The 24504-nt window shown below is 51.4% G+C and overlaps 2 protein-coding genes across 3 annotated transcripts; both read left to right on the top strand.

The window, feature by feature from the left end:
- Positions 1-19784: 19784 nt before the first annotated feature.
- On the top strand, positions 19785-21163 carry ZNRD2 (zinc ribbon domain containing 2). Of its 2 annotated transcripts, XM_004478599.4 has the most exons (4): positions 19791-19966; positions 20063-20214; positions 20311-20395; positions 20788-21163. In XM_004478599.4, exons 1-4 carry the CDS (start codon positions 19879-19881, stop codon positions 21129-21131), a joined length of 669 nt encoding a protein of 222 aa, XP_004478656.1. In that variant the 5' UTR covers positions 19791-19878; the 3' UTR covers positions 21132-21163. The 2 variants fall into 2 exon arrangements, with proteins under 2 accessions (XP_004478655.1, XP_004478656.1); XM_004478598.5 differs by having other exon boundaries at positions 19785-20214.
- Positions 21164-21252: 89 nt separating this feature from the next.
- Positions 21253-23484, top strand: FAM89B (family with sequence similarity 89 member B). The gene is made up of 2 exons (XM_004478641.3): positions 21253-22341; positions 22699-23484. The coding sequence occupies exons 1-2, from the start codon at positions 22048-22050 to the stop codon at positions 22975-22977; spliced, it is 573 nt and encodes a 190-aa protein (XP_004478698.2). The 5' UTR covers positions 21253-22047; the 3' UTR covers positions 22978-23484.
- Positions 23485-24504: the final 1020 nt, after the last annotated feature.

Raw genomic sequence — 24504 nt, 5'->3', positions numbered from 1 at the left:
GAGAGCAGACAACGGGGGCGGGGGGAATAAACAAAAAATAAGTCAAAAAAAAAATCGGTCTCTATAAACCCCCGTCCCTCTCATCCTGATGGGTTCCCACAACATGGCCAAGAAAAGATGATCCCTTCCCTGGGACAGCCACGCTCAGTGTTCAAGCTGCCTCACTGAAGCATGTGGACCAGGAGAAGGTGAGAGAGGGAGAGCCAGAAATATTTTGGAGTTGATTTTGAGGAGGCCATGTCAATGCTCACTATTACCATCTGCCTGTGGACGGTAGGGAGCAGGGAAGGGGGGCTCTTGAGATAATGGGTGCACCACTGTTGGACTTCAGATGGCCCAGGAGGCTAAAAGGAAGCTCTGTAGGTTTTAGAACCACAATGGTGTGGTTGGAAGTGGTTGATTGGACTGGAACAGCGAGTCCATAACCTAAAAAAAGCCAACAGTGGTGGGAGGCGTCAAGGGTCCGATACAGTCACCCCGCCAGGAGCAGGCAGGGGCAGTGCCGCAGCCTGGGGCCCCCCTTCGTCACCAGAGAAACGGACCGACCTCTGGCGGGAACTGGGCCTGGCATGCCGTCGCTGCCTTTGCATTAGAAAGCAGACGCCTTCACTCCGTGCCAGTCTACGCTAGTGGATTAATTGCCGTGGCTGGCACGATGATGGATCCAGGCAGAAATGGTGACAATCTGTGAGGCACAAGCTCCATCAACAGCCTGAATCCAGCTGGTCTCATCAGAGAATTGGCCCTTGCTGTGGACAATGGCACAGGCAAGCCTGAGAGTTTGATCAGCTGCAGTTTGTTTCTACAGTTAGCTGAAAACATTGCCATCCAAACCCTACATCTCGCGACAAGGCCCTTACTCTTGACATCATCTATGTCACCTTTGGGAACCCTAATTTAGCTGCATTGCTTTCCAGCTGAAGTCACTGGGTTTGCGCCCTGAGTCAGGCTTGAATTGGTAAAGTCTAGTTAAACGTTTATCCGTTTTGTTGATCTCTTCAAAGAACTAACCTTTAGTTTAGTTAGTTTTCTCTTTTGCTTTTCTATTTAATTTATTTCCACTCTAATTTCTATTATTTCTTTCATTCTGCTTGGTTGGGGTTTGGTTTGCTCTTCTTTTTCTAGTTTCTTACGGTGGAAGATTAGATTATTGATTTGAGACCTTTTTTATTTTTTAATGTAGGCATTTATGGGTATATATTTCCCTCCAACCACTTTGTTGGGTGGATCCCTTAAGTTTTAATACACCGTATTTTGATTTTTATTATTTATCTGAAAGTATTTCCTAATTTCTCTTGTGATTTCTTCCTCGACCCATTGGTTATTAAGGAGTGTGCTGTTTAATTTCCACACATTTGTGAGTGTCCCAAATTTCTTTGTTATTGAATATTCTAATTTCATCCCACTGTGGTCAGAGAGCATACTTCATAATATTTCTAGCCTCTTCAATTTGTTAAGGTTTGTTTGATGGCCTAGCACATGATCTATCCTGGAGAATGTTCCGTGGGCTCTTGACAAGAATGTACAGTCTGCTGTTTTTGGGTCTCAGACACCTTTAAGGACCCTTGTAATTACATTGGGCCCTCTGGATAATCTAGGATAACATCCTTACCTTAAGGTCACCTGTTATATTCCTCTTTTGCAATATAACCAAGTCACACGTTCTAGGAATTAGGATGTAAGCATCTTAGGGGCCATTCTTCTGCCTACCACAATAAGCCCTGAGGACGTTGCTCCTGCACGACCTACCCCTGATTGACATGGAATGCCTTACCGCCTACCACCAGGGGTCTGCGCTGCCGAAAAACGCCATCTGCTGGCAGACCAGAAAAGTGCATGAAAAGGGAAATTGAATGAATGAGTGAATGAATGAATGCATGAATGGAGGCAATCAGGTGTCTTTGCTACCTCTCTCCAATGCCCTGGGAAATTGGCCTGCACCCCTTACTTGGTCTTAGCCCCGGTTTGAGCAGTTAAATGGGCAATCCTAAATATCTAGAACTGCTGCGGCTTGCTCGGTCGGTAGAGGTGGGGTCTGGCTGCGGACGAGGGGTCGGTCCAGCTCTGGACGAGGGGTCGGTCCCGCTTGAGACGAGGGGTCGGTCCCACTTGGGACGAGGGGTCGGTCCGGCAGCAGACGAGGGATCGGTCTCACAAGGGGTGGCGCGGTTCGGCTGACGGGGTCGCCCGGCGAAGCCGGCGACGAAGGGGTCGCCCGGCGAAGCCGGCGACGAAGGGGTCGCCCGGAGAAGCCGGCGACGAAGGGGTCGCCCGGCGAAGCCGGCGACGAAGGGGTCGCCCGGAGAAGCAGGCGACGAACTGGGGACAAGGGAGGCCAGGCCCTTGTCGGGGGCTCTCAGGACTGGAGGGCGCACGGCAGAAGAACCACCGCGGAGACAAGGTAAACACGCAAGTCCACTTTACTGAGGGAGAGGCAACAGTTTTATAGGGGCTGGGGAAGGCTGATTGGTCGAAGCCACGCCCTGTTCTGATTGGTTGCCGGCAAAAGGTCAGTGGGCGGTACTGGACGGGGGAGGGGTGGTGGTTAGGGATTGGCTGTCGCTGTTGCTGGGGGAAGGGGCAGGGTTTAGGGATTGGTGGCTGCTGTTGCTGGGGTGGAGGGCAGACTTGAGTTTCCCGCCCACGCCTGGCTGTTGCTGCTGTTGGGGGAAGGGAAAAGGGCGGGCTGGATTTTTCCGCCCACACCTGGCTGTTGCTGCTGTCGGGGGAGGGGAAAAGGGCGGGCTGGATTTTTCCGCCCACACCTGGCTGTTGCTGCTGTCGGGGGAGGGGAAAAGGGCAGACTGGAATTTTCTGCCCTGCGCCTGCGCAGGGAGAAGGAAGAAGAAGGGTGCCGCCCCACAGGCATCGTGTGGCGCCATCCGGGAGGAGGGGCGGCCACGGAAGCATGGCCGCTGAGAAGGGGAGACCCGAGGGCACTCTGCGCCCATGCCGAGCTCCCTTCGGGGGTGGCGGTGAGTCCGACCAGCCACCCTATTATGGGGGCAGCGGCTTGGCCTGCCGCGGCCGCTCCCCTTCAGCCCGAGGGGTGACCGCATTTCCCCCTTCTTTTCAAATAAGGGCCAGGATGGCAGCAGCAACAAGTAGCCGAGGCCCAAGAGGCAGTAAGCAATGAGGGAAGCGGGGCTGAAGAGGGAGGTGAGTATGCCGGGGATATAAATGTACAATTTGGGGGGCGGTATCTTGCCGTTGCAAGCAAGGGTGGCCAATGTCCAATTCTTGTTGATCTCGGTGGCTATAAGGTCCATGTGCTGTTAAAAGTCCAGGATGACAGCACGTTGCAGATATTTGATCTCTTCTTGGCGGCGAAGAGCGGTAGAGGCAGACTGTGTGATGGTCTGGAGGATCGCAGCGGTGAGGACAAGTCGCGTCAGGGCACCAGCAGCGATGGTGGCGGCAGCGTCGGGAGTGGTGGAGACGTAGGCGAGGACAATAAGAAGGCCAAAGTCTTCACGGGCGCGAGAGAGGCCGATGTTAATGGGGCGGGCCGACATGGGGCGGCCCAATCTGCAACGCAGTAGGGGTTCAAGCGAAAAAAGGAGGGGGGGCGGGGGACGAGAAAGGACGCTTTGGATGGCTGAGAAGAGGAGTGAGGTTGAGACAGGAGGAAGTTCCGCAGAAGTATAGGGAGGCAAAAGCAGAAATGTTATTAGATGCTAGAAAGCAGGCCGCGGGCCGGGGAAAGCAGGTTGCGGGCCGTTTAGCGGGGCTGGAGCTGCTTGAGAGCGATGGCGGCATGGGGGGCCGCCAGGTTATGGAGTGAGGCTGTGGTGGGGTTGCCTTGCCCCACGTTGTGCTGTGGTGGGGTTGCTTTGCCCCACGTTGTGCTGTGGTGGGGTTGCTTTGCCCCACGTTGGGCGCCAACTGCTGCGGCTTGCTCGGTCGGTAGAGGTGGGGTCTGGCTGCGGACGAGGGGTCGGTCCAGCTCTGGACGAGGGGTCGGTCCCGCTTGAGACGAGGGGTCGGTCCCACTTGGGACGAGGGGTCGGTCCGGCAGCAGACGAGGGATCGGTCTCACAAGGGGTGGCGCGGTTCGGCTGACGGGGTCGCCCGGCGAAGCCGGCGACGAAGGGGTCGCCCGGCGAAGCCGGCGACGAAGGGGTCGCCCGGAGAAGCCGGCGACGAAGGGGTCGCCCGGCGAAGCCGGCGACGAAGGGGTCGCCCGGAGAAGCAGGCGACGAACTGGGGACAAGGGAGGCCAGGCCCTTGTCGGGGGCTCTCAGGACTGGAGGGCGCACGGCAGAAGAACCACCGCGGAGACAAGGTAAACACGCAAGTCCACTTTACTGAGGGAGAGGCAACAGTTTTATAGGGGCTGGGGAAGGCTGATTGGTCGAAGCCACGCCCTGTTCTGATTGGTTGCCGGCAAAAGGTCAGTGGGCGGTACTGGACGGGGGAGGGGTGGTGGTTAGGGATTGGCTGTCGCTGTTGCTGGGGGAAGGGGCAGGGTTTAGGGATTGGTGGCTGCTGTTGCTGGGGTGGAGGGCAGACTTGAGTTTCCCGCCCACGCCTGGCTGTTGCTGCTGTTGGGGGAAGGGAAAAGGGCGGGCTGGATTTTTCCGCCCACACCTGGCTGTTGCTGCTGTCGGGGGAGGGGAAAAGGGCGGGCTGGATTTTTCCGCCCACACCTGGCTGTTGCTGCTGTCGGGGGAGGGGAAAAGGGCAGACTGGAATTTTCTGCCCTGCGCCTGCGCAGGGAGAAGGAAGAAGAAGGGTGCCGCCCCACAGGCATCGTGTGGCGCCATCCGGGAGGAGGGGCGGCCACGGAAGCATGGCCGCTGAGAAGGGGAGACCCGAGGGCACTCTGCGCCCATGCCGAGCTCCCTTCGGGGGTGGCGGTGAGTCCGACCAGCCACCCTATTATGGGGGCAGCGGCTTGGCCTGCCGCGGCCGCTCCCCTTCAGCCCGAGGGGTGACCGCATAGAACAAGTTGGACCACGAGTCAAGGAACAGTGGTAGCACACAGCTACTTAACAGTAAATGTCTAGACAAGAGAGAGAAACTGAACATCAGAGTAAATTCAACATCAGAGTCAAATGCCTAGACATCAGCAAAAATTACAAGCCATATTAAGAAAAAGGAAGATATGACTCAGGCAAAGGAACAAATCAAAGCTCCAGATGAGACACAGGACTTGAAAAAGCTAATCAATGAGGTTCATACAAATCTCCTAAATCAAGTCATGGAGTTGAAGGACAACATGGCTAAAGACATAAAAGACATTAAGAAGACACTGAGGGTGGCAGACTTGGTGCAGTGGTTAGGACGTCCGTCCACCACATGGGAGGTCCGCGGTTCAAATCCCGGGCCTCCATGACCTGTGTGGAGCTGGCCCATGTGCAGTGCTGATGCGCGCAAGGAGTGCTGTGCCACGCAGGGGTGTCCCCAGCTTAGGAGAGCTCCATGCGCAAGGAGTACACCCCGTAAGGAGAGCCGCCCAGCATGAAAGAAAGTGCAGCCTGCCCAGGAATGGTGCCGCACACACGGAGAGCTGATGCAGCAAGATGACACAACAAAAAGAAACACAGATTCCTGTGCCGCTGACAATAACAGAAGCAGACAAAGAAGAACACGCAACCAATAGACACAGAGACGTCAACTGAGGGTGGGGGGGGAGGGGAGAGAAATAAATAAATAAATAAATCTTTTTAAAAAATTGTTAAAAAAAAAAAAGAAGACGACACTGGGGAAAGCGAATATGGCTCAACCAGTTAGGTGTCCACCTACCACATGGGAGGTCCCATGTTTGGGTCCTGATGCCTCCTAAAAAGAAGACCAGCAGATGCCGCCCCCTGCTGCAATGAATTAGACACTACAAGCCAGCAGATGCCACAGCCCACAGTGAGCGGATGTGGCTCAGGCTGTTGGACGCTCTCATATGAGAGGTCCCAGGTTTGGTTCCTAGGTGCCTCCTGGAGGACATGAGCAAACAATGAGCAGACAGATGAGCAAACCATTGGGGGTGGGGTGGGGATACATAAAGTAAATAAATACATCTTTTTTTAAGAAAAAGACACTAGATGAGCACAAAGGAAAATTTGAAATCTTGGATAGAAAAATAACAGAACTTATGGGAATGAAAACCACAATAAGTCAAATTAAAAATACAATAGAGGCACACAAGAAAAGATTTGAAATAATGGAAGAAAAAATCAGCAACATAGAGGAAAGAAGAACAGAAATTGCAAAGAGAGAAGAACACAGAGAAGAAAGAATAGGAAAAAATTGAGCGGGGGCTCAGGAAGTTGAATGATAGCGTGAAGCACATCAATATATGTTATGGGAGTTCCCGGAGGACATGCAAAGGGAAAAGGGGCAGAAAAAGTATGGATATAATGGCTGAAAATTTCCAAACTCTCATGAAAGGCATGAATATATGTGTCCAGGAAGGACAATGTATCCAATTAGAATAAATCCAAATAGACCTACCCAAAGACACACAGTATTCAGAATGAGAAAATTCTGAAAGCAGTAAGGGAAAAGCAAAACATCACATACTAGGGACTTATAATAAGACTTTGTGTGGATTTCTCTTCAGAAGCCATGGAGGCAAGAAGGCAGTGATATGATATAATTAAGGTAGTGAAAGAGAAAAACTGCCAGCCAAGAATTCTTTATCTGGAAAAACTGTCCATCAAATATTATGGTGAGTTTAAAATATTCACAGATAAACAGAAACTAAGAGAGTTCATAAACAAGAATCCTGCTCTGCAGGAAATACTAAAGGGAGTTCTGCAGCCAGAAAAGAAAAGAGAAGAGAGAGAGGCTTGGAGGAGAGTGGAGAAGTGAAGACTATCAGAAAGGGTAGCCAAAAAGATAAAAAGATGACAAAAATAAGATATGACATATGAAAGCCAAAGGATAAAATGGCTGAAGAAATTAATGCCTTACAGTAATAACATTGAATATTAATGGATTAAACTTCCCAATCAAAAGACATAGGCTGACAGAATGGATAAGAAAACATGGCCCAGCCATATGCTGTGTGCAGGAGACTCACCTTAGACCCAAGGATGCCCATAGACTGAGAGTGAAAGGTTGGAAAAAATATATTTCACATAAATGGTAACTAAAAGAGAGCAGGGGTAGCTCTACTGGTGTCAGACAAAACAGATGTTAAATGCAAAAAAGTGATGAGAGATGCAGAAGGCACTATCTATTAATAAAAGGGACAATCCACCAGGAAGAAGTAACAGTCATAAATATCTATGCACCTTGCCAGAGTGCCCAGAAACAAAGAACTTGAACAATATGATAAATGAGTTAGACCTGACAGCTATATACAGAACATTGCAACCCAAATAAGTGGGTTCTACATTCTTCTCAAGTGTTCATGGATCTTTCTCCAGGATAGACTGGAGCCACAAAACAGCTCTCAGTAAATTTAATAAGATTGAAATTAAACAAACTACCCTTTCTGATCATAATGGAATGAAGTTGGAAATCAGTAATAGGCAGGAAAGGGGGAAATTTGCAAATACATGAAGGCTAAACAAAAAAACCCAGTGGGTCAAAGATGAAATTGCAAGAGAAATTAGATATCTCTACATGAATGAAAATGAAAACACAACTTATCAAAACTTATGGGATACAGCAAAGGCAATGCTGGGAGGGAAATTTATAGCCCTAAATGCCTATATTAAAAAAGAAGAAAGAGCTAAATTCAAAGATCTAACTGAACAACTGGAGAAACTAGAAAAAGAATAGCCAACTAATCCCAAAGCAAGCAGAAAGAAAGAAATAACAAATATTAGAGAAAAAAAAAAAGAAATTGAGAACAACAACAAAAACAATAGAGAACATAAAATCAAAAGCTGATCCTTTGAGAACAATCAATAAAATTGACAAACCCTTAGCAAGACTAGCAAAGAAAAAAGAGAGAAGGTGCAAATAAATAAAATCAGGAATGATTTTATTTACATTTGAGCCCACACATATAAAAAGGATCCTAAGAGGATATTTTGAGAAACTGTATGCCAACAAATTAGAAGACCTAGAGGAAATTAACAAATTCCTAGAAATGCACAACCTACATTAACTCTACAAGAAATACAGGAACTCAACAAAAGAATCACAAAGACATTGAATCAGTCATCAAAAATCTTCCCTCAGGGAAGCGGACTTGGCCCAATGGAAAGGGCGTCCGTCTACCACATGGGAGGTCTGCGGTTCAAACCCTGGGCCTCCTTGACCCGTGTGGAGCTGGCCCATGTGCAGTGCTGATGCACGCAAGGAGTGTCGTGCCACACAGGGGTGTCCCCCACATAGGGGAGCCCCGCGCATAAGGAGTGCGCCCCTTAAGAAGAGCTGCCCAACGCGAAAGAAAGTATGACCTACCCAGGAATGGCGCCACATACACGGAGAGCTGACACAAGATGATGCAACAAAAAGAACAAGGGTCTAAAATCCACAGTATATAAAAAGATCCTACAACTCAACAATAAAAAGACAAACGACCTGATTAAAAAATAGGCAAAGAACCCCAACAGACATTTTTCTAAAGAAGAAATACAAATGGTGAAAAACACATGAAAAAAATGTCTTTTAACATCACTGGTTATAAGGGAAATACAAATCAAAGCTACGATGAGATGTCATTTCATGCCTACTAGAATGGCCACTACTAACAAATCTGAAAACCACAAGTGTTAGAAAGGAATGAAATGAACCTGGAGGACATTATGTTGAGTTATGCAAGCCAAGCCAGGCACAAAAGGATCTCATAAACTAAACATAATGAGCAAACGTCCGGAGTAAATTGCTAGAATATAAGTCAACAGAGAAAAGAATGTGGTTAGAGAATGGAAAGCTGAGTCTTAATCTATGCAGCATTGCTAAAAAGTTGTTTGTAGGGAAGCGGATGTGGCTCAAACGATTGGCCTGTTGTCTATCATACAGGAGGTCCAGGGTTCGATTCCCAGGGCCCCCTGGTGAAGGAAAGCTGGTTCGCGTGGTGAACTGGCCCACGCAGCAAGCTGGCCCGAGCAGAGTGCCGGCCCGGGCAGGAGTGCTGGCCCATGTGCCAAGCTCGCTCGAGTGGAGAGCTGGTGCAGCAAGATGATGCAACAAAAAGAGACACAGAGGAGAGACAATAAGAAACATAGCAGGTCAGGGAGCTGAGGTGGCACAACAGATTGAGCTCCTCTCACCCACTCTGGAAGGTCCCAGGATTGGTTCCTGGTGCCACAAAAAGAGAAGACAAGCGGACTCGGAAGAATGCACAGGGAATGGACACAGCAATATGTGTGAGGGGGATAAATAAATAAATCTTTTTAAAAATATTGGAAATGAATAAAAATGGCAAAAACACATCACAAAATTTGAATTAGTAGCGCTAACATATAGGTATGATAGTGGGTTTTTTTTTTTTTTTTGAGTAATGAAAATGATCTAATATTGATTGAAGTGATGAATGCACAACTTAGTGGTTATACCAAATGCCATTGATTGGACACTGTAGATAAAGTATATGGTTTATGAACAACAACAAAAAATAACAGTGTGGGTTGGGAGAAAATATTCCAAATGTAAGATGTGGACTACAGTTAGTTGAAATACTTTGACGATGCTCTTGTATAATTTGTTACTAATGTGTCACAACAATGCAAGGTGTTTGTGGTGGGGTGATGTATGGGAGCTCTGTAGGCTATTTTCATGTGTTTTGTAAGTTCACAACTTTTACTATACACTTACTGTGTATGTATGGTCATGCGTGAATGATATCCTTCAATGAATTTGTTTTTAAAGAAAAAAAAGATTCACCATCGATTTATGACAGCTTTTCTATAAAAATATGGCTTCCTCATAGAACAACTGTATTCCATGGTGTAAAATTCATAAAACAAGAAGAAAGAACATGCATGACAGCTGTCTCCTATAGTTGGTCATCAACAAATAAATCATGGCCCATTAACCACTGGTTCTTGGTATGTTACAGTAGGTTGAACAACCAATATTTCCCCCCAAAATCTTTGGATTCTGTTAGCTAAGTTTAAAGCTTCTATTTTATTAAGAGGGAAAGATACCACCACAGACAAAAGACAGAGGGGGAAGCGGATGTGGCTCAAGCAATTGGGCTCCCGTCTACAATATAGGAGGTTCAGGGTTTGATACCCAGGGCCCCCTGGTGAAGGAAAGCTGGCCCACATGGAGAACTGGCTCACACAGCAAGATCACGTGACAAAAAGAGACACAGAAGAGAGGCAGTAAGAGACTTAGCAAAACCAGGGTGCTGAGGTGGCCAAGAGAACAGTCGCTTCTCTTCCATTCTGGGAGGCCCCAGGATTGGTTCATGGAGTCACCTAATGAGAATTACAAGCAGACACAGAAGAATACACAGTGAATGGACACAGAGTAGACAATGGAGGGAGTGGGGAGAAATAAATCTTAAAAAAAAAAAATACAGTCAGAGGAAGAGCTTTCCAAAACATTATACATCTAACATTCTAGATACACAAACACATTGTCCTGTTCGTAAAAGATAATTCATGCTCACTGTGAAAACATTAAACATCACATCACAGAACTATGTTAAACGGTATGACATTGCCAGTATTTGTGGGCTATTTATATGGTGTTGGATACTTCTACTAATCATAATAGCAAGCACTTTTTTATCTTCCTTTTCACAGATGAGGAAAAATGGGATTCAAACCGAGGCATGTGCCTCTCAAGCCTGCCTGCCTGACACCCTACTGCCCCTCCTCTGGAGCCACTGGCCCCCGGGGGCCCCGCAGATCCTGTGCCTGCTGCCCTAGGACGTCCACAGGCGTGGTTGGCCCTCAGGTGCTGGTTCCCCAGACAGCAGCAGGGCCACGTGCTGAGGCTCAGGCCACTTCCTACTGCCTGAGCGTCCACAGCCCGTTGCCTCCTCTAAGTGGAGATAATACAGCCTCCCAGGGCATGGCGACGGAATAGGGTTATTCTCATTTTATGGGGGTAAAATGGAGGCTCCCACCGGGAGCGCAGGGTATAGGAGTACGGCAGGAGCTGGGAAACGGATGCTGTCCCACCCTCAGGCAGCCTCACTGTGCCCGCCATGAATCAACAGAGAAGGGGTCGGCGCCCTTTGCTGACTCTTGTTGATGTGGGCTATGGGTGGGAGGCTCTTTTTCTCTTCAGAGATGACCTAAGCTCTCTGACTTGTGGGTGTGACAGTAAGAGGCTGCAGTCCTGCCCTTGGTAACAATGGCAAGGACTCCAGTACCACGAAACAGTTTAACAATGCAAGGTCTATAAACTTTAAGTATTTAGGGGAAATGCAAACTAAATATACTAAAAGCTTACCTAGAATGTCTGAAGTCCATGCTAAAAGCTTACCTAAGATGTGGAAGATATATATGCTAATTGAAGCCTATTGAGAACTGAAAGAAAGGGACCATTTGGCCTTTCCTCTCTGTATAAAAGGGATTAAAAAATCTTGTTCGGGGCTCGGGATTCAAACAGAAAGCTCCCGAGTCCGGCCGGCCATCAATAAACCATTTTTCCTTCTCAAAATAATTCCTGAGTCCTGGCTTCTCTATACGCAAATAATTGAACCTCTCTCAAATTCTACAACATTGTGTCCCGGCATCCTCGGCCTGGCCCTGCGCTAGGCTCAGCCTTATCTTCCTGCTCCTCTGTGCAAAGACTCCCACATCCCCACCCCAGTCTGGGGGCTCAGCTCTTCCTGGGCCCATGGCCAGCGGCCCTCCTTCTACCTGTCTGCCCTCCAGGTGAGGCCCTGTACCCTGCACAGGCCTGACATCTGGTAGGTGCTCCGGGAATGTGCCACCACATGAACCTACAGCCTGAGACCCCTCCCCTCTGACCACGACCACCACACCAAAGCATTGCCCCACCCAGCCACCCACCGCCTTCATTCCATACCCACAAGCACACGGTTCAGGCTGTGGTTCACCTTCATGATAGGACAACATTCTAGATTCTGTATCCTGCCATCCAAATCTCTACCTGTTCCCCTGCAGTGGTAGGACGTCCTCCACCTCCCAACATTGCCCATTCTGTATTCAGACAGTGACACCATCTTTCATTTAATCCTTATGAAAATGTTATTGGGTAGGTACGACCATTACCCCCATTTTATAGTACAGGGTACTAATTCTTTTTTCTTTTTTTTTTGGTAATTTTTTTGGGGGTAGCAAAGTCCTTTATTTGAAAGAAGGGTACATGTGGCAGTTTGATATTATTTATGAATTCCAAAAATAGATGTTATGTTTGTAAAATGGTCTTCCTTTGGCCATGATATCCCTTTGATTGTATTAAACTCAAAGGTTCCACTTTTACTTTATTAAATCAAGATTAGGGCTTTGGTTTGACCATGTCATTAGGGCATGCAGGGTTGAGTCCCCTTCCCCTTGGTGGGCTATATAAACAGATGTTCAATCAAGAACATGGAAGTAGATACACAGGAGAACAGAGAAAAAGACACAGCAGAAGAGAGAACTTGGTTTTGATGCTGGAGACCCAGGGAGAGACAAGTCATTTGCCTGATCGTTTACAGCTGTCCTTGTGAAGAGACCAGAGCAGTTGAGATGGCCTGAAAAGAAAGAAGCCCTCTACCCTACTGCTGAGTTTGAAAGAAGCCAGACCCACAGAAGCTTAAAAGGAAGAGGAAGGCTGAACCCTCGCAGAGGTCACCTGACATCTTGCTTTAACACGTGGCAACAGACTTTGGGTAAGGAAGTAACCTTGAGTTTGACTCTTTAGGGCCTTGTAACTGTAAGCTTTGACCCCCAAATAAATATCCTTTATAAACAGATACTGGTGCTCCTGAGGACTATGGAGATACACAGGTTCTACGGTCATGGCAGATGGTTCTGGAGTTCAGTGCCTTACCAGTGGGCCCTACTTTGGAATTCGTGCTCCTGAGTGTGATGGAGTTGGACTCAGATATGACCTTTCTGCACATGCCTCTTGTTACTTTTACCAGACCCGTGGTTGGCATTGGGGTTGGTGTATGCTCAGGAGACCTGAATCTCTGGACCGTCTATGTGCCAGCTAAGCCCTGAGCCTCAGCAGAGCTGCAAACCTACTCTCCAGCTCGCTGGACTTACCCAGGTCAGCTAACAGGGAGGTGAGGATGCTCAAGTACCACACCAGGGAACCAAGAGAGTCTACAACTACAAGCAGGAGAATCATATCCATCAGCCATGTGAATCTAAACCCCTCCCGATTTAGAGGTGGAGTGGACATCACCATCCCAGGATCCACAGGATGGAGGAATAAAATACGGTTTAGTGCGACGGTTTGCTCGGTTGGTAGAGGTGGGATCTGGCTGCGGATGAGGGGTCGGTCCCACTTGGGACGAGGGGTCGGTCCCACTTGGGATGAGGGGTCGGTCCGGCAGCAGACGAGGGGTTGGTCTCACAGGGGTTGCGCGGTTCGGTTGACGGGGTCGCCTGGAGCAGCAGGCGACGAACTGGGGACAAGGGAGGCCAGGCCCTTGTCGGGGGCTCTCAGGACTGGAGGGCGCACGGCAGAAGAACTACCGTGGAGACAAGGTAAACACGCAAGTCCAACTTTATTGAGGGAGAGGCAACAGTTTTATAGGGGCTGGGGAAGGCTGATTGGTCGAAGTCACGCCCTGTTCTGATTGGCTGCCGGAGAAAGGTCAGTGGGAGGTACTGGATGGGGGAGGGGTGGTGGTTAGGGATTGGGTGTTGCTGTTGCTGGGGGAAGTGGCAGGGTTTAGGGATTGGTGGCTGCTGTTGCTGGGGGAAGTGGCAGGGTTTAGGGATTGGTGGCTGCTGTTGCTGGGGTGGAGGGCAGACTTGAGTTTCCCGCCTTGTGCCTGGCTGTTGCTGCTGGGGGGGGGGGGAAGGCAGACTGGAATTTTCTGCCCTGCGCCTGCACAGGGAGAAAGAAGAAGAAGGGTGTTGCCTCATAAGGCATCATGTGGCGCTATCCGGGAGGAGGGGCGGCCGCGGAAGCATGGCTGCCAAGAAGGGGAGACCCGAGGGCACTCTGTGCCCATGCCGAGCTCCCTTCAGGGGTGGCGATGAGTCCGACCAGCCACCCTATTATGGGAGCAGCGGCTTGGAATTAGGCCTACCGCGGCCGCTCCCCTGCCAGGCCAGCAAACCACACTTCAGCCCGAGGGGTGACCGCAGTTTAGAGTGAACTTACTGGTATTCTACTATAGAACTATTGTGACTCTAGCAATGGAAGAAATTGTATCATTGATGTGGAGACAGTGGTCATGGGAGTTGCTAAGGGCAGGGAGAGGGAGGAAGAGGTGTGATGGGGGCATTTTCAGGACTTGGCGTTGTTCTGAATGATATTGTAGGGACAGATGCAGGACATTCTATATCCTGCCATACCCAATGAATGGACTGGGGGAGAGTGTAAACTACAATGTAAACTACAATCCATGCGATATAGCAGGGCTCCAAAATGTATCCTCCAAATGCAACGAATGTGCCACACTGATGAAAGAGGTTGTTGATGTGGGAGGAGTAGGGGTGGGGTGGGGAGTGGAGTATATGGGAACCTCTTATGTTTTTTAACGTAACATTTTGTGTGATCTATGTATCTTTAAAAAAAAAGGCAACAAAAATTTTTGCTAAAAAAAAAAAAAGCCAACAGATTTCTGGTACTTTGCATTGGACCCTTTGTGGTTGACTAATGCAGTACAAATGAAAGAACTTAGGTAGTGATACAATTTCTAGAAGAAGGGAAGTTAAATCCAACATCTATGCACTGCCGTGATGACCTTGGAAACCACCCCACGGCTCTGGGAAAGCTGGTGAAAGGCTGAACTCTCATCAGCACTGTTTCCCAGAGTTTGCTTGTCAAAGAGATACTCTGTAGAGCCAGATTCCGGGCCCCCATGTTGTGCAAGTTGGTACAAGTATAGTCACAATTCTTTTGTAGATTTCACCTGCTTATTCAGGTAATGCACCTAAGTGAGGTCACACAGTGGGGGTGCGTTTTTGTCAGTGGCTGGTTTGTACAGTTCCAGTAGAGACTGGTTCCCCATTTTTGCCAAGTGTCACACACACTCCACTACACTCAGCCAGCTCTCCCAGCTCTGGTTTCTTGTTATCCTTTTTTTTTTTTTTAAGATTTATTTTTATTTTATTTCTCTCCCCTTCTCTGCCCCCCCCCCCAAGTTGTCTGCTTTCTGTGTCCATTTCCTGTGTGTTCTTCTGTGTCCACTTATATTCTTGTCAGTGGCACCGGGAATCTGTGTCTCTTTTATTTGCGTCATCTTGCTGTGTCAGCTCTCTGTTTGCCTGGCACCACTCCTGGGCAGTCTGCACGTTTTTCACACTGGGCAGCTCTCCTTACTGGGTGCACTCTTTGCATGTGGGGCTCCCCTACATGGGGGACACCTCTGCGTGGCATAGCACTCCTTGTGCGCATCAGCACTGAGCATGGGTGAGTTCACCACACTGGTCAAGAGGCCCTGGGCTTGAACCCTGGACCTCCCATGTGGTAGGTGGACGCCCTATCCATTGAGCCAAATCTGCTTCCCCTTTATAACTTTATAAACCATTTGATTAGATTACTCCAGTAAGGTTTAGCCCAGGGTGGGTCTTAATCCTTTTAAGGTCTTAGTCCTTTATAAACTGGAATCAGCAGTGCTGCAGAAACAGGGAAACCCCCAGAAGGTGAAACAGAAGGCCCCGGGAGTCAAAAGCTGAAATCAATGGAATACAGAAGCTGAGAGGCAGCCACTGAAGCCAAAAGCTAAAAGCAATGAGGCTGGAGGAGAAGGCGGAGATTGGCAGATGCCAGCATGTGCCTGATTGTCCACAACTGCAACTTGCAGAGAAAGCATCGCTTGATGATGCCTTGATTTGGACACTTTCACAGCCTCAAAACTGCAAGTTCATAAGTTAATAAATCCCAATTGTAAAAGCCAACCCATTTCTGGTCCATTGCTTTGGCAGCCGTTAGCTAACTAAAACATTCCTCCTTCTCAGGAGATTGGTGAAGAAAATATTTGTCAAAGTTACTCAAAGCCACGTCATCATGGTCAAAGTAGCAAGACTTGGACAGGGAGATGCAAGAGGCATCAGGCTCCAGACCGATCTGGTGGCTGACGGTGGCCTCGGAGTCCTGGTGGTTGTTCTCGTGCATGGAGGATGTGATCACCATCGTGGGTGGTGGAGGACAAGTGGCTGCTGGGGCCTTGAGGCAGTCTGAGGGTGCTGTAAGGAAGTGGCAGAGGGCTGGTTGAGAGTGGCCAGTGCTGCATACTAGCACCTGTTTCCACTCAAGCACTGTCGGAGCAGGATACCATGGCAACTCTTTGCAAAGATGTCAGCCTTGTTATTTATTTTTTAGAGCAGTTGTAAATTTGCAGAAAAACTCATGCAGAAAATACAGTGCTCCCATATGCCCCCACCCAGTTTTCCCTAATATTTTGCATTAGTGTGGTATGTTTGTTAAACTTATATTACTCATTACAATCAATATTATACTGTAATAAATTATCTTAGTAACTATATGTCGCAGTTTGATATATATATATATATTTTTTAGATTTATTTATTTCTCTCCCCCCCCACCCCCCAGTTGTCTGCTCTGTGTCCATTCGCTGTGTGTTCTTCTGTGTCTGCTTCTATTCTTGTCAGTGGCACCGGGAATCTATGTCTCTTTTTGTTGCGTCATCTTGCTGTGTCAGCTCTCCATGTGTGCGGCGCCACTCTGGGCATGCACTTTTTTCATGCTGGGCGGCTCTCCTTACAGGGCGTACTCCTTGCGCGTGGGGCTCCCCTACATGGGGGACACCCCTGCATGGCACGGCACTCCTTGTGCGCATCAGCACTGTGCATAGGCCAGCTCATCACATGGGTCAGGAGGCCCTGGGTTTGAACCTTGGACCTCCCATGTGATAGGTGGACACTCTATCCATTGAGCCAAATCCGCTTCCCAGCAGTTTTATATTATTTGGTGGGTGGGGACTCACAGATAAAAGGCATGGCAAAGGACAGAGTTAAGGGTTTTGATGTTGGAGTTTTGATGTTGGAGTTTGATGCTGAAGCCTTAAGCAGAGCCCTGGGAAGAGAGGAATGCAGGAAGCCTGAACCCTCACAGATGTTGGCAACCATCTTGCTCCAACATGTGAAAATAGACTTTGGTGAGGAAAGTAATTTATGCTTTATTGCCTGGTATCTGTAAGCTCCTACCCAAAATAAATACCCTTTATAAAAACCAACCAATTTCTGGTATTTTGCATCAGCACCTCTTTGGCTAACTAATACACTATAGTCCACAGCTTACATTAGGTGTCACTTTTCGTCATCTATGGGTTTAAAGATTTTTTAAATTATTGTAACATACATTACAACATAAACTTTCCCATTTTAACCACTTACAAGTATACAATTCAGCGGTGTTAATTACATTCACTATGTTGTGCTACCATCAACATCGCCCATTACCAAAACTTTTCCATCACCCCAAACAGAAACTATGTACCTGTTAAGCATTAACTTATTCCCCATACCTAACCCTACCCCTGGTAACCTGTATGCTAATTCTATACTATTCATTTGCATATTCTAATTATTTCAAGTAAGTGAGCTCATATCATATTTGCCCTTTTGTATCTGGCTTATTTCACTCAACAAGATGTCTTTTTTTATATTTTATTCCCTACCCGCTTGTTTGCACTCTCTGTCTTGTTCTCTGTGTCCATTTGTTGTGTGCTCTCTGTGTCTGCTCATCTTCTCTTTAGGAGGCACTGGGAACCAAACCTGAGAACTCCCATGTGGAAGAGAGGCGCTCAATCGCTTGAGCCACCTCGGTTCCCTGGTTTATTGTATCTCTCATTGTCTTTCCTCTTTGTGTCTTTGTTGCATCATCTCACTGCATCAGCTCACTGTGCCTGCCCATCGCACCGGCTCACTCTTGCTCATCTTCTTTAGGGGGCACCAGGCATCAAATCCAGGACCTCCCGTGCAGTAGGCAGAAGCTCAATCTCTTGAGGCACATCCCCTTCCCTGATAAGTCTTTTTTTTTTTAGATTTATTTGTTTTATTTCCCCCTTACCCCCCAGCCCTACTGTTTTTTCTGTCTGTATCCATTCACTGTGTGATCTTCTGTATCTATAGCTCTTTTTTGGTCTTTTCGTTTTGTTTTTTTTTCTCCTCTAGGATTTACGGGGATTTGATCCTGGGGACCTCTTATGTGGAGAGAGGTTCCCTGTTAGTTGCACCACCTCAGTTCCTGGTTTCTGCTGCACTTTACCTTTACTCTCCCCTTCATCTCTCTTTTGTGGCATCATCATCTTGCTGAATGACTCTCTTGCACGGGCACTGGCTCACTGTGTGGGCACTCTTGCCGCATAGGCACTCAGCTCACCAGGCAGGCACTGGCTTGCTACGCGGGCACTGGCTCACCATACAGGCACCGGTTCACCGTGCAGGCACACTTTCTCTTTCTTTTTCACCAGGAGGTCCTAAGAATCGAACCCAATTCCTCCCATATAGTAGGTGGAAGCCCTATCACTTGAGTCACATCTGCTTCCCCTGATAAGTCTTTTAAACATAAATCAGATCATGTCATTCCTCCAACTCTAAACCTTCTGGCATGACCCCATCACATCTGGATAAAAACTCAAAGCCCTAACCATGGCTTCCAAGACCCTACAAATCTGGCCCTTGGGCCCTGTGGTCTCCCACTCCCCCTGCACTCCTCCTCACCCGCTACTCAAGGGAATTCCCGTCACCTTTGTCCACTAGTGCCCCACCCCAACTCATGTGCTACAGAAGGAGGTACAGGCACAGATTTGGCATCAGGCAGGCCTGCAAATGATCCTGGATCTGTTGCTTAGTGCTGTGTCACCTGGAATAACTGACTTCACCTCACTGGACTTCAATATCTGTAAAACAGGTATAGTTATCTACTTGAAGGTTGTTGGGAAGATTTAGTGAGGAAAGGGGCATTAGGAGACAATTCTCACAAGTCTTTCATGTTTCTGCACAATTCCTCAGCAGAGACTGCTACCTTTATTCTGGACTATCTTTTCAAGGATGTTCGTAGAGCACTGGAAAACAGACATAATTTCTCTCCAGAGCAAAAGGCAGGCATGTTTGCTGCCCTTTATTTAAAAAGTTGGGTTTCTTAAGCCAAGGGTTCCTCTCCTGTAATATAACCCATGCTGTGGGCAGGCTCCAACTGGGTCCATCAGCTTTGTCCTCGTAAAACTCCAGGGTGCAGGGAACTGACCCAAATATGTTCGTATTCATGACGCTCGCTGGGCCGTAAGTAATAAGGCCCTTTGTTTCTGGCCCAGGAAACACATGTCTTCTGCCAATAGCCATGCAACTGGCATGCTCGCTAGCCAGTAGCAGGCGGACTTGTTAGATGGCAAGTAGGATAAAATCTGAGCCCCTTCACTGTTCTTGACCCTTTTGGCCATAAGGACGGGACGCTGCCAGGCACAGCTTTCTATAAGCCGAAGAATGTGGGTCTTGGGAGCTGATTAACAGTATTTTGAGGGAAGACCAAGTGAATTGACAGCACACATATTAACCAGACACGCAACAAATGGTCTTCTTTCCCACCGCCCTGACGGAGACGGGAAAAGCCCTGAAGCCTAAGAGGCTCCACGCGCGGATAAGCGCTTCCCGTGGTTATTTCAGTTTTTTGGGGTTGTAATGACGTCACCGCCCTCCGCCTAGCTGGAAAGGAAGACCCCAGCGGAGGTGGATTTCTCACGCCAAGCGTGTTTCCCACCACTTCCGCTTTTGCCGGTCGCAAAGTCACCGCCCCCTGGGCTCCCACTGCGGGCCTCTCCCTCACGGCGGGGTCGAGCCTGCGGCCAGAGACGCCCCACTCTGGGCAGCGCGCGGTCTGGGGACCCCACCGAGGCCTCATTTCCGCCCTCAACACCAGCCGGACATGGAGGAGACCGGGCCGCCGCCGAGGGCGCCGGACTTGTGCGTCACTTCCGGGGAGCTCAACGGCAACATGGCCCTGAACGGCGCTGGTGAGGACTTGGGCTGCGGGGGCCTATGGCTGCGGGGTCCTGGAAGCAGCCGGCTCCGGCAAGAGCCCCCGGTCCCTTGTGCCTCTCTTCCTCCAGAAGTCGACGATTTCTCCTGGGAGCCCCCGACCGAGGCGGAGACGAAGGTGCTGCAGGCGCGACGGGAGCGGCAGGATCGCATCTCCCGGCTCATGGGCGACTACCTGCTGCGCGGTTACCGCATGCTGGGCGAGACGTGCGCGGAGTGCGGGGTGAGGCGACCCTGGCCGCTCGGCCCCTCCCCAGCTGTCCCCTCTGCACCCCGTCGCCCCGCGCCTCACCCCTGCGCTGTGCTTTTTGACTCCTAGACGATCCTCCTCCAAGACAAACAGCGGAAAATCTACTGTGTGGCCTGTCAGGAGCTGGATTCAGACGTGGATAAAGATAACCCGGGTAGGGGGCGCAGTGTGCTTGGTGGGAAAGAATCGTGGCGATGGAAGTTTGGGGGCATTAGGCCTAGGAGGTGACACTGGAGCCTGTGGGTGGGCGTGGGGAAGGCCCTTCCACCTTAAGCTCTAGAAAGGACCCGTCGTTCAGTTAGAACAGTAAGCACCTCCTGTATGCTGGACGCTGTGAGAGAGTCTGAGCTTGATCAGTCAAGGTGCTGATGGGAGAGATGAAGCAAGGGCATAAAAACAGTATAGGAAGTGGATGAATTGCTTTATAGAGGAGTAGAGAGAATACCTTAAGGACAGAAGGAAGAGAGCAGTCAAGAGAACAGAGGTGGCTCTGGGCCGAGGTGGGCCAGGCCTTCTGACTATGCCACCCACTTTCTTCTCTTTTAGCTCTGAATGCCCAGGCTGCCCTCTCCCAAGCTCGGGAGCACCAGCTGGCTTCTGCTTCGGAGCTCCCCTCAGGCTCTCGGCCTACCCCTCAGCCCCCAGCACCCCGGCCCGAGCACTGTGAGGGAGCTGCAGCAGGGCTCAAAGCAGCCCAGGCACCATCCCCTCCTGCTGTGCCCCCAAATGCAGATGTCTTGGCCTGCACACAAGGGGCTCTCCTGCAGAAGCTGACCTGGGCCTCCGCCGAGCTGGGCTCCAGCACCTCCCTGGAGAGTAGCATCCAGCTCTGTGGCCTGATCCGGGCTTGCGCTGAGGCCCTGCACAGCCTGCAGCAGCTGCAGCACTGAGACACCCCTGAGAAAAACCCTCTAGAAAAACAGCTGCGTGGTTTGTTCTTTTCTTGGTTCTCAGTGTGCGTGCCAGCCCCAGCTCCACTTGTCTTTTTTTTTTTGGCCTCTCACCCTTCCCCCGTCTGCTGTCCTTGATGCCCCCGAGAGATGGGTTGAGCTTGTTTCTACTCACATGCCCCAGTCAGAACATGAGGAGAGAGGACTAAGTGATAATTCTCATTCTGAGGAGCAGGCCACGTCCTCCTCAAAAGGCAAGAGGAAGGCTCTGGCAGCATCCCGACCCCCACAGCCCCTGCGGCCTTGTCAGCTCTTCCGTGCTCATTACCCAGCTGTGAGTGAGAGCACAGCCTCCTTAGCATCCTGATTCCATCATCCTAGCACACTTCATGCCAACCCCAGATGCTTAGACGCTGACAGAAGGGTGCGCTGACCCTGACGTCAAAATGCCCAGTCTCCTGCCTCCCACTTTTGGGTCCTTTTTAACGATTGGTGGGTGTGGGTCTCCCCGTGCCTTGTACCAGGTTATTTCCTTGGGAGAGCAATTGGACAGAATAATTAAGAACAGTGTGGGGAGGGAAGCAAGAAAAATCATAGAAGAGCTGTGCTTGCCCCTTTTGGCCTCTCCCCCACCTCTGCCACCGTTTTTCGTTCCTCTTCCTGGTATCCGGCCCCATTCAGGATTCTCTTTTGCCTGACCATGGTCCCACAGCCGTTGCCCTTTTAAGATAGGCTCCGCCCCCGAGGGGGCGGGGAAGGGGGCGGAGTCCTAGGTGCCGGGGAAGGAACAAAGCGCGGCCTGCGGCCGGCTGCACGGCTCCGCCGGCGGGGCCGCGGGCGCCGGGGCCTGCGGGCGGCGGCCCGGCCGGAGCATTGGCGGGAAGAAGGCGGCCTCGCCGTCCGCGCCGGTCCGGCCATGAACGGGCTGCCCTCGGTCGAGACGCCGGGCGGTGCGGGCTACGCCCTGGCCGGGCTCCCGCCGCTACCGCGCGGCCTCAGCGGCCTGCTCAACGCGAGCGGGGGCTCGTGGCGGGAGCTGGAGCGCGTCTACAGCCAGCGCAGCCGCATCCACGATGAGCTGAGCCGCGCCGCCCGCGCCCCCGACGGGCCCCGCCACGCCACCGCCGCCGCGGGCCCCACCGCCGGCCCCGCCGGCCCGCGCCGCCCGGTCAACCTCGACTCGGCGCTAGCCACGCTGCGCAAGGAGATGGTGAGTGGGTGGGCGGGGGGCCTGCCACCCGGGAGGAGGGTCCCGGGGAGGGCAGCCTGGGTCTCTGAGGACGTGCAGGAGGGCGGGCTCAGAGAGGAGGTGGAACCGTCTATAACTCCCAGTGGCCGCTGCTGGCAAGGTGCCATCCTGCTTTCCGCGTGTTACTTCTTCATCCTGTGCGATGTTCGCCCCGTTGTACAGATGAGGGCTGGGGGTGCACCTCAAGTGTCACAGCTTGCAGGTGAGGTCCGGTGGCCACTGCAGAGAGATCAGCCTGGGCCCTCACCTGGGCTCCAGGAGGGTGGGGCCAAGGGGTGACCTGGACCCCACCCCCAGCCCACCCTCAGGCGTTTGCAGGTGGGGCTGCGGCAGCTGGACATGTCCCTGCTGTGCCAGTTGTGGGGCCTGTATGAATCGATCCAGGACTACAAGCACCTGTGCCAAGACCTGAGCCTGTGCCAGGACCTGTCGTCCTCCCTGCATTCGGACAGCTCCTACCCCCCTGATGCCGGCCTGTCCGATGACGAGGAGCCTCCTGACGCCAGCCTGCCCCCGGACCCACCACCCCTCACCGTGCCCCAGACGCACAATGCCCGTGACCAGTGGCTGCAGGACGCTTTCCACATCGGCCTCTGAAGAGCTGGGGGGCCGCGGGCAGACACCCGTGAAAAAGGCTCAGAAACTCCCCCCTCAGCAAGTCCTCAGACTACAGTGCCTGCTCTTCTCATAGGGCCTGGCCTCTGCGCCCCTCGGAGGCACAGCTGCCCACACTCCCCTTTCCTGTCTGGGGTTGGCTGGCCCTGGACCAGGCATCTGGGGACCTCCACTTCTCTCCCACATGTGTGCACCCCCAGTCTCCATCTGCAGTCAGACCCGAAGGCATCTTGTACTCCCCTTGGTATCTTCGTGACTGGGAGGCAAGCGCCTGACTCCCGCCGCCTTTTCCCTCTTTGCTGCTGTTGGCAGCTGCTGGCTCAGGGCCATCCCACCTCTTCCCCAGGATCTCTTGCTTGGACAAGGGCTCCAGGTCCCATCCCTGCACCCGCCCACGGTTGGGAGGGCCCAGGCCCCAGGCTGGATATTTAAGTTTCGGGGCCAACTGCCTGGACGCGTAGATAAAATAAAAGAAATATTCGCTCAGCATTCTTGGGCTCTGGCTCCCGGCTCTGCGGTGGGAAGATAGCGGAGCTTCTGGCAGGTGCAGCCCCGCGCTCTGCCGGCAGGTGGCGCCCGAGACCCGGGTGGAAGGCGGACACGGCCGCGCCGGGGAGCGGATCCCCGCAGCAGGGCGGGGTTGGGGGGCTCTGAGGGCAGGCCTGGCCCCGCCACGGGCCGCCGTGTGACTGCGGGCGAGTCGCTTCCCCCTCGGACTGGCGGTCCCAGCCCGCCCTCCCTGGCTCTCTGGGCTTTCCCAGCCTCCGGAAAGGAAGGGGAAGGAGCCGCCCATCTTGAGGAGCGAAACTTTCCACCCGAGGTGGGGCGGAGTTGCAGCGGCGCAGGAAATGGGTGGGCCGGGGCCGGCGGACCGAGGGGCCCCTCGGCGGGAGAGGGGACCGGCGCCGCCAGGAAGAGGCCCGGACCCCATGCCCTGTGTGGGGGCGAACGCACTGCAGAGGCACAAGAGGTGAAGTCGTGGTGCTCCAGGCCTCCCAAGAGGCCACCAGACAGGGCTTGCAGGGGAGATGGGGACTCTAGGGGAGATGGTGACAGGGCCCCAGCTTCCCTGCATGAGACTACCGGCAGCGGGAGTGGAGAGGGCGACTGCTGTCCCAGATATCCCCAATTCAGCACTTGATCTCACATAGACCGCCCGGCTCCCCGCCCCCACCTTCGTAGGCCTCTTTAGGGTTGTCGAAGACTTCCTCTTATGTGCCAGGCCCAGGCGGAAGAACTGCACATTTGGGGACACTGAGTGCTCAGACCCCCAGGTACCTACACAACCCCCCACACACATACACACGCTGTCCTGAGATGCAGAGAAAAGACAGACCCCAGAAGTTGTGCACTCGAGCCCGCCGGCGGCTCACCCCACCCCCTGCTGCAGTCACTTGCCTCCAGGAGACAGGCCCAGCTCGAACTCCTGGCAGTCAGGCTGCGGGTTCAAACCGAATTATTTGTCAAGCACCGACTTCTGTCTGCTCAGGAACCCTGCAGAGCGCGGGC

The sequence above is a fragment of the Dasypus novemcinctus genome, chromosome 10 (genome assembly GCF_030445035.2).
Source record: "Dasypus novemcinctus isolate mDasNov1 chromosome 10, mDasNov1.1.hap2, whole genome shotgun sequence".
NCBI classification, from domain to species: Eukaryota; Metazoa; Chordata; class Mammalia; order Cingulata; family Dasypodidae; genus Dasypus; species Dasypus novemcinctus.
This window is presented reverse-complemented; position numbering and strand designations above follow the sequence as displayed.